Here is a 14429-nt window from a genome sequence, read left to right as displayed (position 1 = left end):
GCAAAACAGGCTACAATGTAATCCCTATGGGGCAATTGTGCAATGTCCATTCATGTCCACTGAAAGTGCTTGTTTTTGCCACTGACGGGCTCAGATTGATATTGGAACATTTTTCTTCACCGTCAGGTTGTGCATTTGTTAGTGTGACCAAGTCTCGCTCAAGAAGTGTTCTGAAATCTCGCAAGAGGTGACTTGTCGCAGGGAAAACAACAGTGGAAAGGTTAGTGAGAGTTGGAAAGAGAAGTGGCAGGAAGACTGTTGTGTTGGAGTACAGAAAGGGTAGCTTAGTGTTTTCAATGTCATGGCTAAATTGAAACACCTTCCTTACCTGTTTGTTCGTGTAACCAAGTTTCGCTCAAGAAGTCTTCCTCTGAAATCACGCAGGCTTTTCCCACAATGTCTAAATTTGCTAAATATTCTGCCATGATGATAAATATTTCAGATAAAATGAAGCTAGGCTCTCTGTCACAACTTGCGAGATTTCAGAACAAGACTTCTCCTTGAGTGACACTAATACACAAAACAGACCGGAACAAGTGAAAGATAAGGAAAAACATTTAGTTTCTCTGCAGGGTCTTTGCCATAATGCTGTCAAACTCTTGTCACAACAATCTGAGCCTGTCAGCGGCAAAAACAAGCACTTAAAATCGATGTATACTGATGATGCACAATTGTCCATAGGAATTACACTGCAGCCTCATTCACCGTTGTAGCTGCATCGCTCTTAATACTGGACCGATTTTAAGAATTGTTTCCATTCATCACTTAGACTCAAGAACATGGGAAAGTTGGGTCCAGGTGAAAAAATACCACAGTTTCTCTTTAACAGTAAAGGAACATGGTCGATACACTTCTTATTTTAATCAACAGAAAACATTTTAAATGGCCTTCAACAAGAACAACGTTGACAGTGAAATGGTAACACGTAGAACTGATGATGTCGTAATGTCTGAAATGATCAAACGCATCCCTGACACAGCGATCATTCCCCTGCAGCTTGTAATGCATGCTGTAAAAACACCACAGAGGCATCTCCACCTGTTCAGGCATCATCTCCGTCACATGATATAATAAACCATTTAAGTAAACAAATTGTCATCAAACACAACAAATTCAGAACACACAGTTAAATATCACTCTGCTGCATCTTCAAGCAACTTCAAGCTGGTTTAAAAGCTTGTGTGATTTTAGTTTAAACCTGCTTTTTAAGACTTATTTAGCACTTAGTGTTTATTAGACAGATGCATGCTTCAAATGCTGTAAGTAGTTTCAAAGCCAATGGCTGTTCTTTTTTCTCTTTTTAAGTATTATTTGGCTTAATTGTTGCTTTCTATGAATAAAAAATAATAGTTAAGTCATTTCTGCATCAGCACATCTCAATTACAAATACTACATCACACACTACACTGTCCTAAGACAGAAACAAACCCTCTGTTCTGATTATCTGTCAGATATGGTCACTCAGAAAAAGGCATTTCATCCACATCAACGATCTTCCATCCATGTAGGGAGATATAACATTTGGCAGTTTCAGATTAATCAGCCTCCACCGCTAACAATATGCATCATTAATCAGCCAACGCCATGACTACAGGCATCCACCCGCAAGTCAGGAGTGGTGAAATGTAGGATAAGAGAAGCCTTCACAACAGTGAGGTAAATTAAATCTTGTGCAGTCACTGTTTTCAGCAGCTCCAGCTCATTTGTGACCCTTCCTGCTCTTGGTGGAGTTCATGTCACTCTTGGTCTTCTGTAAGCGGGAGAAGATCTCTTTGAACAGGGCTTTGTACTCCGGCGTGTTCTGGCTGAGCCGTTTGTCCACCTGCTCTACCTGCCTGCTGATCCCCTCCAGTGCCTCTGGGGTGGAGGGAGTTTGAGGGGGTGTGGGAGGGGTGGCGACGGCCCCTGATGTCGAAGGTCCCGCGGAGACCATGCTGTACTCCTTCATGGAGGGGTCCCTGGAGACAGGTCGCGAGGTCTGCACCTCAGCATGGCACAGGCTCTCCTCGTGACGCCGGCACTTCCCCAGCAGCTCCTCATACTTCTCCAGCAGGGCGTGGTACTGCTCATCCACCTCCCGCAGGATGGACATGCCACGTTTGCGCACGCCGTTAGCATGGAGGGCGTAGCTGCCCTGGCGCCTACCTGAGGCGTCACGGGCTGAGATGGCGTTCAGAGCTGTGTCACTGCAGCTCTTCCTCACTGGGCCTCCCTGCTGCCCTGGTCCTCCTGCCTCACCTCCGTCACCTCCCTCCTCCAGCGCCACGCTCTCCTCTGGGGTGTCTGTCTCAGGGCCGTTGCTAAGCAGCGTCTCCAAGCCGTCCTCCATACCCCCGATCAGACACACCCTGGACTTCCTGAGCTGCTGCATCTCCTGGAGCTCAGCCTCCAGCTCCTGGACCCGCAGCTGGCAGCCCTCAGCTCCTAAAAGACGCTGTTCCAGACGCTCAAACTCCTGCAGCACAGCAGCACACTCCCGCTCAGCGCCCTCCCTCTGAGAGCGCTCTGTGGCCACAGCTGTGCGCAAGGAAGACACGATGTCTCTCAGACGCTCATTCTCCTCATCTACTGGACGTCGTTCAGCCAGGTCCACACTGCCCGGGTTGGCCAAAAGGAAACCATCTTCATACCTGCTGAAAGACAAGTATTACATCATCAGAGTGAGATTTAAAGCACAGTTTCATAAATACTTTATAACTACACAATCATACAATCAGTGAACCAACCAAAGGGATCATGAGATCGATCATAAATCATGACATCATATTAAGATTATAGATTATCCTATGACTTTTTAATAATTTTCTGTTTAGTATACAACACTATTATTTTTTATGAAATGACTTTTTTATGATATTTTGGATGTCATGCTATACTATGACTTTTCTATAATATTTTGGATGTCATATTATACTATGACTTTTTTATGATATTTCGGATGTCATACTATACTATGACTTTTCTATAATATTTTGGATGTCATGCTATACTATGACTTTTCTATGATATTTTGGATGTCATACTATACTATGACTTTTCTATAATATTTTGGATGTCATGCTATACTATGACATTTTTATGATATTTTGGATGTCATGCTATACTATGACTTTTCTATGATATTTTGGATGTCATACTATACTATGACTTTTTTATGATATTTTGGATGTCATACTATACTATGACTTTTCTATAATATTTTGGATGTCATGCTATACTATGACATTTTTATGATATTTTGGATGTCATGCTATACTATGACTTTTCTATGATATTTTGGATGTCATACTATACTATGACTTTTTTATGATATTTCGGATGTCATGCTATACAATGACTTTTCTATGATATTTTGGATGTCATGCTATACTATGACTTTTCTATGATATTTTGGTTGTCATACTATACTATACTATGACTTTTTTATGATATTTCGGATGTCATGCTATACGATGACTTTTTTATGATATTTTGGATGTCATCCTATACGATGACTTTTCTATGATATTTTGGTTGTCATACTATACTATGACTATTTTATGATATTTTGGATGTCATGCTATACTATGACTTTTCTATGATATTTTGGTTGTCATACTATACTATGACTTTTTTATGATATTTCGGATGTCATGCTATACGATGACTATTTTATGATATTTCGGATGTCATGCTATACGATGACTATTTTATGATATTTTGGTTGTCATGCTATACTATGACTTTTCTATGATATTTTGGATGTCATGCTATACTATGACTTTTCTATGATATTTTGGTTGTCATACTATACTATGACTATTTTATGATATTTTGGATGTCATGCTATACTATGACTTTTTTATGATATTTTGGTTGTCATGCTATACTATGACTTTTTTATGATATTTTGGATGTCATGCTATACTATGACTTTTCTATAATATTTTGGTTGTCATCCTATACTATGACTTTTTTATGATATTTTGGTTGTCATACTATACTATGACTTTTCTATGATATTTTGGATGTCATACTATACTATGATATTTTGGTTGTCATACTATGACTTTTCTATGATATTTTGGATGTCATACTATACTACGACTTTTCTATGATATTTTGGTTGTCATGCTATACTATGACTTTTTTATAATATTTTGGTTGTCATCCTATACTATGACTTTTTTATGATATTTTGGTTGTCATACTACACTATGACTTTTTTATGATATTTTGGATGTCATGCTATACGATGACTATTTTATGATATTTTGGTTGTCATGCTATACTATGACTTTTCTATGATATTTTGGATGTCATGCTATACTATGACTTTTCTATGATATTTTGGTTGTCATACTATACTACGACTTTTCTATGATATTTTGGTTGTCATACTATACTATGACTTTTCTATAATATGTCATGCTATACGATGACTATTTTATGATATTTCGGATGTCATGCTATACGATGACTATTTTATGATATTTTGGTTGTCATGCTATACTATGACTTTTCTATGATATTTTGGTTGTCATACTATACTATGACTTTTTTATGATATTTTGGTTGTCATGCTATACTATGACTTTTTTATGATATTTTGGATGTCATGCTATACGATGACTATTTTATGATATTTCGGATGTCATGCTATACGATGACTATTTTATGATATTTTGGTTGTCATGCTATACTATGACTTTTTTATAATATTTTGGTTGTCATCCTATACTATGACTTTTTTATGATATTTTGGATGTCATGCTATACTATGACTTTTTTATAATATTTTGGTTGTCATCCTATACTATGACTTTTTTATGATATTTTGGTTGTCATACTATACTATGACTTTTCTATGATATTTTGGATGTCATACTATACTACGACTTTTCTATGATATTTTGGTTGTCATACTATACTATGACTTTTCTATAATATTTTGGATGTCATATTATACTATGACTTTTTTATGATATTTCGGATGTCATGCTATACTATGACTTTTCTATGATATTTTGGATGTCATATTATACTATGACTTTTTTATGATATTTTGGTTGTCATGCTATACTATGACTTTTCTATGATATTTTGGATGTCATACTATACTACGACTTTTCTATGATATTTTGGTTGTCATGCTATACTATGACTTTTTTATAATATTTTGGTTGTCATCCTATACTATGACTTTTTTATGATATTTTGGTTGTCATACTACACTATGACTTTTTTATGATATTTTGGATGTCATGCTATACGATGACTATTTTATGATATTTTGGTTGTCATGCTATACTATGACTTTTTTATGATATTTTGGATGTCATGCTATACTATGACTTTTCTATGATATTTTGGTTGTCATACTATACTATGACTTTTTTATGATATTTCGGATGTCATGCTATACGATGACTTTTTATATTTTGGATGTCATGCTATACTATGACTTTTTTATAATATTTTGGTTGTCATACTATACTATGACTTTTTATGATATTTCGGATGTCATGCTATACGATGACTATTTTATGATATTTTGGTTGTCATGCTATACTATGACTTTTTTATGATATTTCGGATGTCATGCTATACTATGACTTTTCTATAATATTTTGGATGTCATATTATACTATGACTTTTTTATGATATTTTGGATGTCATCCTATACTATGACTTTTCTATGATATTTTGGTTGTCATACTATACTATGACTTTTTTATGATATTTCGGATGTCATGCTATACGATGACTATTTTATGATATTTTGGTTGTCATGCTATACTATGACTTTTCTATGATGCTATACTATGACTTTTCTATGATATTTTGGATGTCATATTATACTATGACTTTTTTATGATATTTCGGATGTCATGCTATACTATGACTTTTCTATAATATTTTGGATGTCATATTATACTATGACTTTTTTATGATATTTTGGATGTCATCCTATACTATGACTTTTCTATGATATTTTGGTTGTCATACTATACTATGACTTTTTTATGATATTTCGGATGTCATGCTATACTATGACTTTTCTATGATATTTTGGATGTCATGCTATACTATGACTTTTCTATGATATTTTGGTTGTCATACTATACTATGACTTTTTTATGATATTTCGGATGTCATGCTATACGATGACTTTTTATATTTTGGATGTCATGCTATACGATGACTATTTTATGATATTTTGGTTGTCATGCTATACTATGACTTTTCTATGATATTTTGGATGTCATGCTATACTATGACTTTTCTATGATATTTTGGTTGTCATACTATACTATGACTTTTTTATGATATTTCGGATGTCATGCTATACGATGACTTTTTTATGATATTTCGGATGTCATGCTATACGATGACTTTTTATATTTTGGATGTCATGCTATACGATGACTTTTTTATGATATTTCGGATGTCATGCTATACGATGACTATTTTATGATATTTTGGTTGTCATGCTATACTATGACTTTTCTATGATATTTTGGATGTCATGCTATACTATGACTTTTCTATGATATTTTGGTTGTCATACTATACTATGACTTTTTTATGATATTTTGGATGTCATACTATACTATGACTTTTCTATGATATTTTGGTTGTCATGCTATACTATGACTTTTTTATGATATTACTATTTTTCGTAAATGTTACATTTTGACTTCTTATATTAAATTTTTATGACATATAAATTTGATGATGCAGTAACTTTTATAGTAAAGTAATATGTCAAAACTATATTTGACTACATTTTGGCAAAATATGTAGTTATTGATTTCTGGCTTTGCAGACGTGTGCAGTCTGATAATTACTGGAGAATCATTTTAATCAACCCATCATCTATGCTGCAGAAGCCTCACTTCATATGTATTGCATGCAGTAAGCATCACTAACATACTGATCTGTGTGAACAAAGTGCTTTTTTGTACATGTATATTGTCCATTAGAAAATAAAATCCTGACAGTTAGTGACCTTGGTGCGGTGCAGAGTTCTTTGAGGCAGGGGAAGGAGTGCACAGTCTTGCGGCGTTCCTTCTTCTCTCTACGGACCCTCAGCTCCTCCAGAGTTCTTAGCTCCTCCACCCGAGTTGTAAGGCTGTCAACCTGACTCTGCAAGGTCTCCATGGTGCCCTCCAACCTGTGCACACACACAAATGTTTTTTCAGTGCTGCTTGTCATTATTATGGTGATGTAATTCTCTGTTTGATTAGCATACCATTCTCCTAAAGCTGCAGTGAGCCACTGTTACAACATAAAGAATGTGAAGGAGCATTCTCAGAGAGAACAGAGGCAGCCATTGAAATCGTTAGTATTAAGGCCACTAGTATGATTTGTAAGTGCTTTAATCCCTGATTGTGATTATGAAATTGTTTAAGAGAGCAAAAATGTTAAGTCCACTAAAGTTGCCCTATTATTTCCTGATGTGTGACATCACTCTTGTTACAGAAATGTTTTTCCACAGTGTATGATCACCTGTCTATTTTCTGCTGCGAGGCCTTGCTCTCCAGCACCAGTTTCTCGTTGGTGATCTCCAGCTCTCTGGCAGTCACATCCAGCTGTTCGTACACCTTTGCGTGCTGCTCGTTCATCTCCCTCAACATGTCCAGCTGCTTGGAGAGGTGCTGCAGGGAGACAAGTTCAGCAATTAAATGAGTGAAACAGCAGTTCATCCAACGCATTGATATGTCAAGCTTTATGTCATTTTGATGGCATATTGAGCTATGACTTTTTATATAGCTTTTTTTTAACACACTATACTATGATTTTTTTTTTGGCATACTTTACTATGTCATTTTTTCATTAGATTTCTGCTGTGACAATGGCCTCCAGTCTGGAAACACATTTTGATTTGATTTGAGTCCATCTTACAAAGGCACATCAGACAATAAAAGCTGAAGACCACTTGTACAGTGTAAATTTAATGACACCTATGTCTTGTTTCTGTGGATGTTGAATGCACTTCTTTTAAGCCATGTTGGACTCAACCAAACAAATGCATTGTGATGTGTTTGGCAGCAACTAAAAGACACTGATGTGACACATAGCAGACATTTGCACTTGTCTGAAACACACACTCATGACAGTAACACTGTTTTTTTGTTTGATGTGATTCACTCAGAGTTGTGTTCTGTGTCTGTATCTGAGTACACTTATCCTCAGCCAAACTTCTGACTAATAAGGACTCGGGTCCTTTCATGTTCACAGAACAAACACTTCTGGTTCTCTTTGCTGTTTTTTTTTTCTTTCCCAGTGCTCCGATAATTAGCTTGCAGAGTAACAATATGTGGGACAAGCGTACCTCTATCTCTTGCACTTGCTCCTCATTGTTGATGTACATCTGTTGTAGGGAGTCCTCCAGCTCCTTGTTGCGTTCCAGGAGGGTCTTGCCGAGCTCGGCTGCCAAGTGCAGGTCTGACGGGAGCCAGGAAAGCAGAACAGACATAAACAGCAGAAAGTGGTGGATTAAACGAACAGTGTCCAACTTCTTTTAAAGGATTTGAACAAGTGATTTGAAGAGAAGCTTCCACTGCAGCTGAGGCACCCTCCCTGATCAGACTACCTTGATTTAATGATGAATTTAAGATGGGGAAACATAACATCCTGTCCTTGATTAAAATCTCTGAGGTTTCTAAAACACTGACTTTTCTGACAAGTTGTGTTCATGAAAGCTAACTGACACAAACCTGTAGCCATCTGCACACCAGGGGGTTCTGAACACTGATACCAGCGCAGACACCACCCTCACAGTCACTGTGTTTTTACAACACAGCTTGAAACATACATTATTCATCTCCTCTGCTGAAAAGAAGCCTAGCTGGGCTGAGGAGGAGGAAGAGGAGGAGGAGGAGAATCCTGCTGGCTCTGCATACTTGGAGCGCCTAACAACACAGCAGTGGAGGAGTGGAGAGACGGGAAGACACAGAGGGAGCCATTGACACCCATTACTGGACATGAATGCAGTGTTTTATCACCACAGCGCTGGGCGTGAGCGATGACAAGAACACACACACACGTGCGACACTGTAGGTGTGAAACACAAGAGATTGGATGTAGTTTACTGAGTTACTGTATGCCTGAATGCACCTGGAATCCCTCTGTTTAATCTTGTCCCTCTGTTTAATCTTATACTTTAAGGGACATTTTACCCTAAAATCAAAAGTACATATTTTTCCTTTTAACTGTAGTGCTATTCCTCAATCTAGATTGTTTTTGTGTTGTCGCTGCATATGTATGCAGAATCTGGAGGCAACAGGACAAGATTGTGGTTTTGAAAGTGTTCTGCTTTTTATTTGTAGTCTGTTTGTAGAGTAGTGTTGACAATCACATTTGAACGCCAGGTGCTGGAGCCTATCCCAGCTGACATTGGGTGAGAGGCAGGGTACACCCTAGACAGGTCACCAGACTATCCCAGGGCTGACACATAGAGACAGACAACCATTCACACTCACATTCACACCTACGGACAATTTAGAGTCACCAATTAACCTGCATGTCTTTGGACTGTGGGAGGAAGCTGGAGTACCCGGAGAAAACCCACGCTGACACGGAGAGAACATGTAACCTCTGCACAGAAGGGCTCCTTCACCCTGGGTTCAAACAACGAACCCTCTTGCTGTCAGGTGACAATGCTAACCAGTGCACCACCGTGCCACCCGCCATGTAAATCCAATGTACTGGATCAGCCCGAAAGATTCAAGTAGGTGCAGCTGTGGCTGGACTTGCCCACCATACTTACGTGATGGGTCCAGAAGCCAAAGTTAGCACCTAGCAATGAATTGTTAGGTTAAGAGAAGCAGTTAAATTTAAGGTTAAGGAAAGGGTAAAGGTTACATCTCGGTATTATAAGGTGAATCATGTCTTCGTATAATGAATAACATTAATGAATAAAGTAATGTATTGCCACGTCTGGCCGGATATATTTATTTACTACAACGCTGCAAATAAGTTCAAATAAGTTACCACTGCATTGGTGGGTTTGTTTTGTACTGGTTTGTAGGAGCGTGTCATGGAGTGTATAAACGGGATGTAGCTGCAGCTATATGTTGTGAAATATTGGCCCTTGCCCCCAAAGGCTTATCGTCATCTCACCGATTGCAATTTACACTGATGAACAGCACTACAGGTAAGAGGAAAAATACGTGCTTTTTATTTCTGGGTGAACTGTTCCTTTAACAGGCATCATCAGCTCACACGCCTAGGTAGTTACATTTGCCTCCGATGCTGCGGAGGGAGGCAGGGACAGGCTGTAACTTCCTGTTTCAACAAAGCAGAACCGATAAGAGAACACTGGTGAGTGATAATGAGCTGAGAGAGTGTGTGAGGAGTGAGCACAGCGAGGCCTTCAGCCCCCGAGGTCCAACTCAGTCATAGCGCTGCTTCTGCTCCTGAGGGTCGACACGTGCCGGGTCTTAGTTATGTAATTTCAGAATTGTGCACCCGTATGAGAGGAGCAAGAGGCTGTGCTGAGGAAATACCAACCACCACACATCTAATGGCTGTCACAGTGATGACATCTATCCATGACTGCCCTCACGTTCACTCGCATGACGACAAAAACATGACATCACCACACCACCATCTGCCCAGACAGACTTCATATGTTTGCCAGATCATAATGGACACAGGGGTCACCAAATCTCAGAGCTGGCAGACCAGAAGTTGCATAACAGCAGCATTTCTGGGGCAAAATCATGAGCGCATGCAGGATGACGTGTGCGTGAAGCCTCCGATCTGACCCCAAAGCCTAGAATCTCTGATCCCCACTAAGGAGGTCTGGTCTGGGGCTCCCTAATCAGATCAGCGAGGGGCTTAATGACTTCAAGCTCCATGCGGAATAACGCTGAGATGAGATACAGACTGCATGGCGACACGCGCATAAATACTATACACACACACAGCAGAATCCACCTGCCTCTGCGTACAATGCGATGATGAGACGCAAAGCTGCTTTAGCTCTCTGGGTCAGCAGGTAATCAGGGGATGGGGTGATGCTGAGGCGAGCAGAGGGACACACTTGCCAGGACGCACATCTCTGCTCTGAGACACACTGTCGATGAAAGTGCATCCATTTAACTGGACACACACTGCTGCATCTCATTACGCAAATGTAAAAAGGCAACACCTCTGATAGATTTCCTGCCTTCCATGTTCATTTAAGGTCACAAGCACGACTGGACATGAAGATTACAAGATAATGGGCCCCTGGGCATGGATATGCAAATGGCCCCACCTTCAGTTTAGTTTCATTTATTTCACTCATTTTCCGACTTGTAAAACTCAAATATAGTGGTAGATGGACAATACATAAACATTAAGTTAAAGCTTTTTGAGCATCCATCCATTTTCATCGGCTTATCCATGGCTGGGTCGTATGGGCAGCAGACCAAGCAAAGCACCCCAGACGTCCCTCTCCTCTCCTGGGGGACCAAGGAGTTTCCAGGCCAGATGAGATATGTAATCCCTCCACCGTGTTCTGGGTCTGCCATGGGGCCTCCTACCAGTGGGACGTGCCCAAAACACAACGGGAAGCGCCCAGGAGGCATCCTTGTCAGATGCCCGAACCACCTCAACTGACCCCTTTTGTCGCGAAGGAGCAGCGGCTCTACTCCGAGCTCCCTCCAGATGTCCGAGCTCCTTACTCTATCTCTAAGGCTGAGCCCAGCCACCCCACAGAGGAAACTCATTTCAGCCGCTTGTATCCACAATCTCATTCTTTCGGTCACTACCCAGAGCTCATGACCATAGGTGAGGGTTGGGACGTAGATGGACCAGTAAATCAAAAGCTTTGCCTTCCAGCTCAGCTCCCTCTTCACAATGACAAACCGGCGCAGTACCTGCATCAATGCAGAAGCCACTCCAAACCGCCGATCCATCTCACACTCCATTCTACCCTCACTTGTGAACAAGACCCCGAGATACTTGAACTCCCTCGCTTGAGGCAGTAACTCTCTCCCAACCCAGAGGGGGCCATGCACCTGTTTCCGGCAGAGAGCCCTGGCCACTGATTTGGAGGTGCTGACTTTCATCCTGACTGCTTCACACTGCAAACCGCTCCAGTGCATGCTGGAGGTCATGGTGACAACACAAAACAAAACAGGACCCACAAAGATGCAGGTTGAAGCCTTAGCTTATTACACCTACCCTTTTAACATTCATTGTTTATAGGCCCAAATATCCCAACACATATCATGTAGCCTCATACTTCAGTTTCATATTTGTTAATCATCTTGCTTTCTAACTATCAACATGGGTTTAGTAGTAGTCGATCTACATTCTCTGACAATCTCTTATTGGAAATGACTTCCAGATACAGTCTGCTAACATGCTGTTGTTTGCTTTGTACATTAGCGACGTTATTTTAAGATCCACAAGTTCACTAAATTTGAGTGCCTGTGATATTTATGAATAATTTATTTGTCGTTTTGTGATAATCGGCTCTGTTAATGACTCTGATGGCTCTCTCCTGAAGCAAGGAAATCAGATTTGGGATTGCTGTATATGTTTTTCCCCAGAATTTACATGAAAGTATCAAAGAATGGTCCACTATGTAATGAATTTGAGTCAAGAATGCCTTTTGCTTTATTCAATATTGCGATGGACTTTGATATTTTGGTTTTTTATATGTTCTCATATACTCTTTCTATCTCAATATCATCTATCAAAATTTGTACTTGCTCCTACATTGGAGCATAACACACACTTTGAGGGTGTTTTGCCTCTTTTTCATCATCATTTTGCATTTTTCTGTAGTCGTAATGCATCTGTTTGTGGTTTTGCATCTCCTCGTGGTCATTTCGAGTCTCCTCCTGATCAGTATGTGTTAATTTGAGTGACATTTCCCAGTTGCAGGACAAGGTTTGGCCTGGACAGTAATCTAATCATGCTGCTGGCCTGTTTCCAGGTGTCACACAATCGATCACTGCTTCATTTCTGTATTTTCCCCACACACACGCACACCATGAATAATGCCACACATCCTCACAGATGCTTTCACATCCCTCTGAATACAGTGTTGATGGATTAAATAAAGAAAAGCCAGGAGGAGAGGAGTGCTGGGATGTAAGATGTGACCCTGCAGATGAAACAGAGGCAACATTCACTCAGTCAGACAGCAGGACTATTCTGGGAAACATCACTGACAAGATCACAATAATTGGCAGAGGAGGAGAGACACGGAGACAGACACATACATGCTTTACTGTCTTCATAGTGCGCGCACTCGTGCATGAAATGTGCTTTACAGTGGATGCAACCTCCTCCCTGCGTTCCCATCCATCCACCCCCTCCTGCATGAATCCCTTCATCCCAAACGCCAACACCAGTGACTGTGACGGGGCATTGTTACATCCACACACACACTCACACACACAACCCTTACACAGGAGGACTGATGTCTCACCTTGCTCCAGGTCCCGCTGGTCGTACCACGGCTCCTCTTCCTCCGTCACAAACTCCTCCATCCTTCCTGCACGGAGCATCGATGCTGATGAACTTCTCCTCTTCCTCCTTACCGGTGATGTGATCTGCTAATTCACGGACGGCTCCCCCGGAAGTGACAGCAAACAACAGCCTCCCCCCAAGTGTGTAACCCTCTGAGACAAATGCCTTGGAGAGACAATCCCGGCAGGCAGCGCACCTGCTCCTTCTTGTTCTTCTTGAATCGTCTGCTGCCACAAACCAAACTACTTCCGGTCGTTCACACCTGCAGGGCTGGGATAAAACAGTCCGTGCAGCAGCTGGTGGAGGTGGAGAGTGTTCCAGTGTGTCTTGTGTTGGGCTCATCAGTGTTTGATGTGCAGCAGCAGCAGCACGGCCCTGCAGACGCAGGTTGGCAGCTCGCTCGCTGCTCAGTGGCTGAACGCTGCTGCTGCATTCAAGTGCTGTCGGAAATGCGTGTTCAGATGTGGGCATTTCAAATTCTAATCCTCCTGCTGCAGCCCGGCAGAAATATTTCAGTACTGCTTTGACTCCATCATGAAGCAAGCTTATCTTAAGCTGAAATTTGACATTAATGTCATATTATTTTCATATCCAACTGTTTGCAAGCCACAAAGTGAACTAGGCTACATCCCAACACTAGATGCCCTATAGTCTACACCATAGTTTTAAGGTGCAGAAATTTAACCTCCTGAGACCGCACTTTTGTTTGGTATGCATTTTTAATTTCTCCTAGCTATATGGGACCAGTAGGACCTTCATTCATTCATTCATTCATTCATTCATTTTTTATAACCACATCCTGTTAGGGGTTGCTGGAGCCTATCCCAGCTGACATTGGGTGAGAGGCAGGGTACACCCTGGACAGGTCGCCAGACTATCACAGGGCTGACACATACAGACAGACAACCATTCACGCTCGCATTCACACCTACAGACAATTTAGAGTCACCAATTAACCTGCATGTCTTTGG

At 40.5% G+C, this 14429-nt stretch overlaps 1 protein-coding gene across 1 annotated transcript; it reads right to left on the bottom strand.

Moving 5' to 3' along the window:
- Positions 1-15: 15 nt before the first annotated feature.
- On the bottom strand, positions 16-13869 carry cdr2l (cerebellar degeneration-related protein 2-like). The gene is made up of 5 exons (XM_049560862.1): positions 13418-13869; positions 8318-8430; positions 7492-7640; positions 6992-7156; positions 16-2630 (listed from the first exon to the last, which is right to left on the bottom strand). The coding sequence occupies exons 1-5, from the start codon at positions 13494-13496 to the stop codon at positions 1700-1702; spliced, it is 1437 nt and encodes a 478-aa protein (XP_049416819.1). The 5' UTR covers positions 13497-13869; the 3' UTR covers positions 16-1699.
- Positions 13870-14429: the final 560 nt, after the last annotated feature.

Source organism: Epinephelus fuscoguttatus, linkage group LG19 (genome assembly GCF_011397635.1).
Source record: "Epinephelus fuscoguttatus linkage group LG19, E.fuscoguttatus.final_Chr_v1".
Lineage (NCBI taxonomy): Eukaryota > Metazoa > Chordata > Actinopteri > Perciformes > Serranidae > Epinephelus > Epinephelus fuscoguttatus.
Note: the sequence above shows the minus strand (reverse complement) of the source record. Positions and strands in the feature narration are given on the sequence as shown.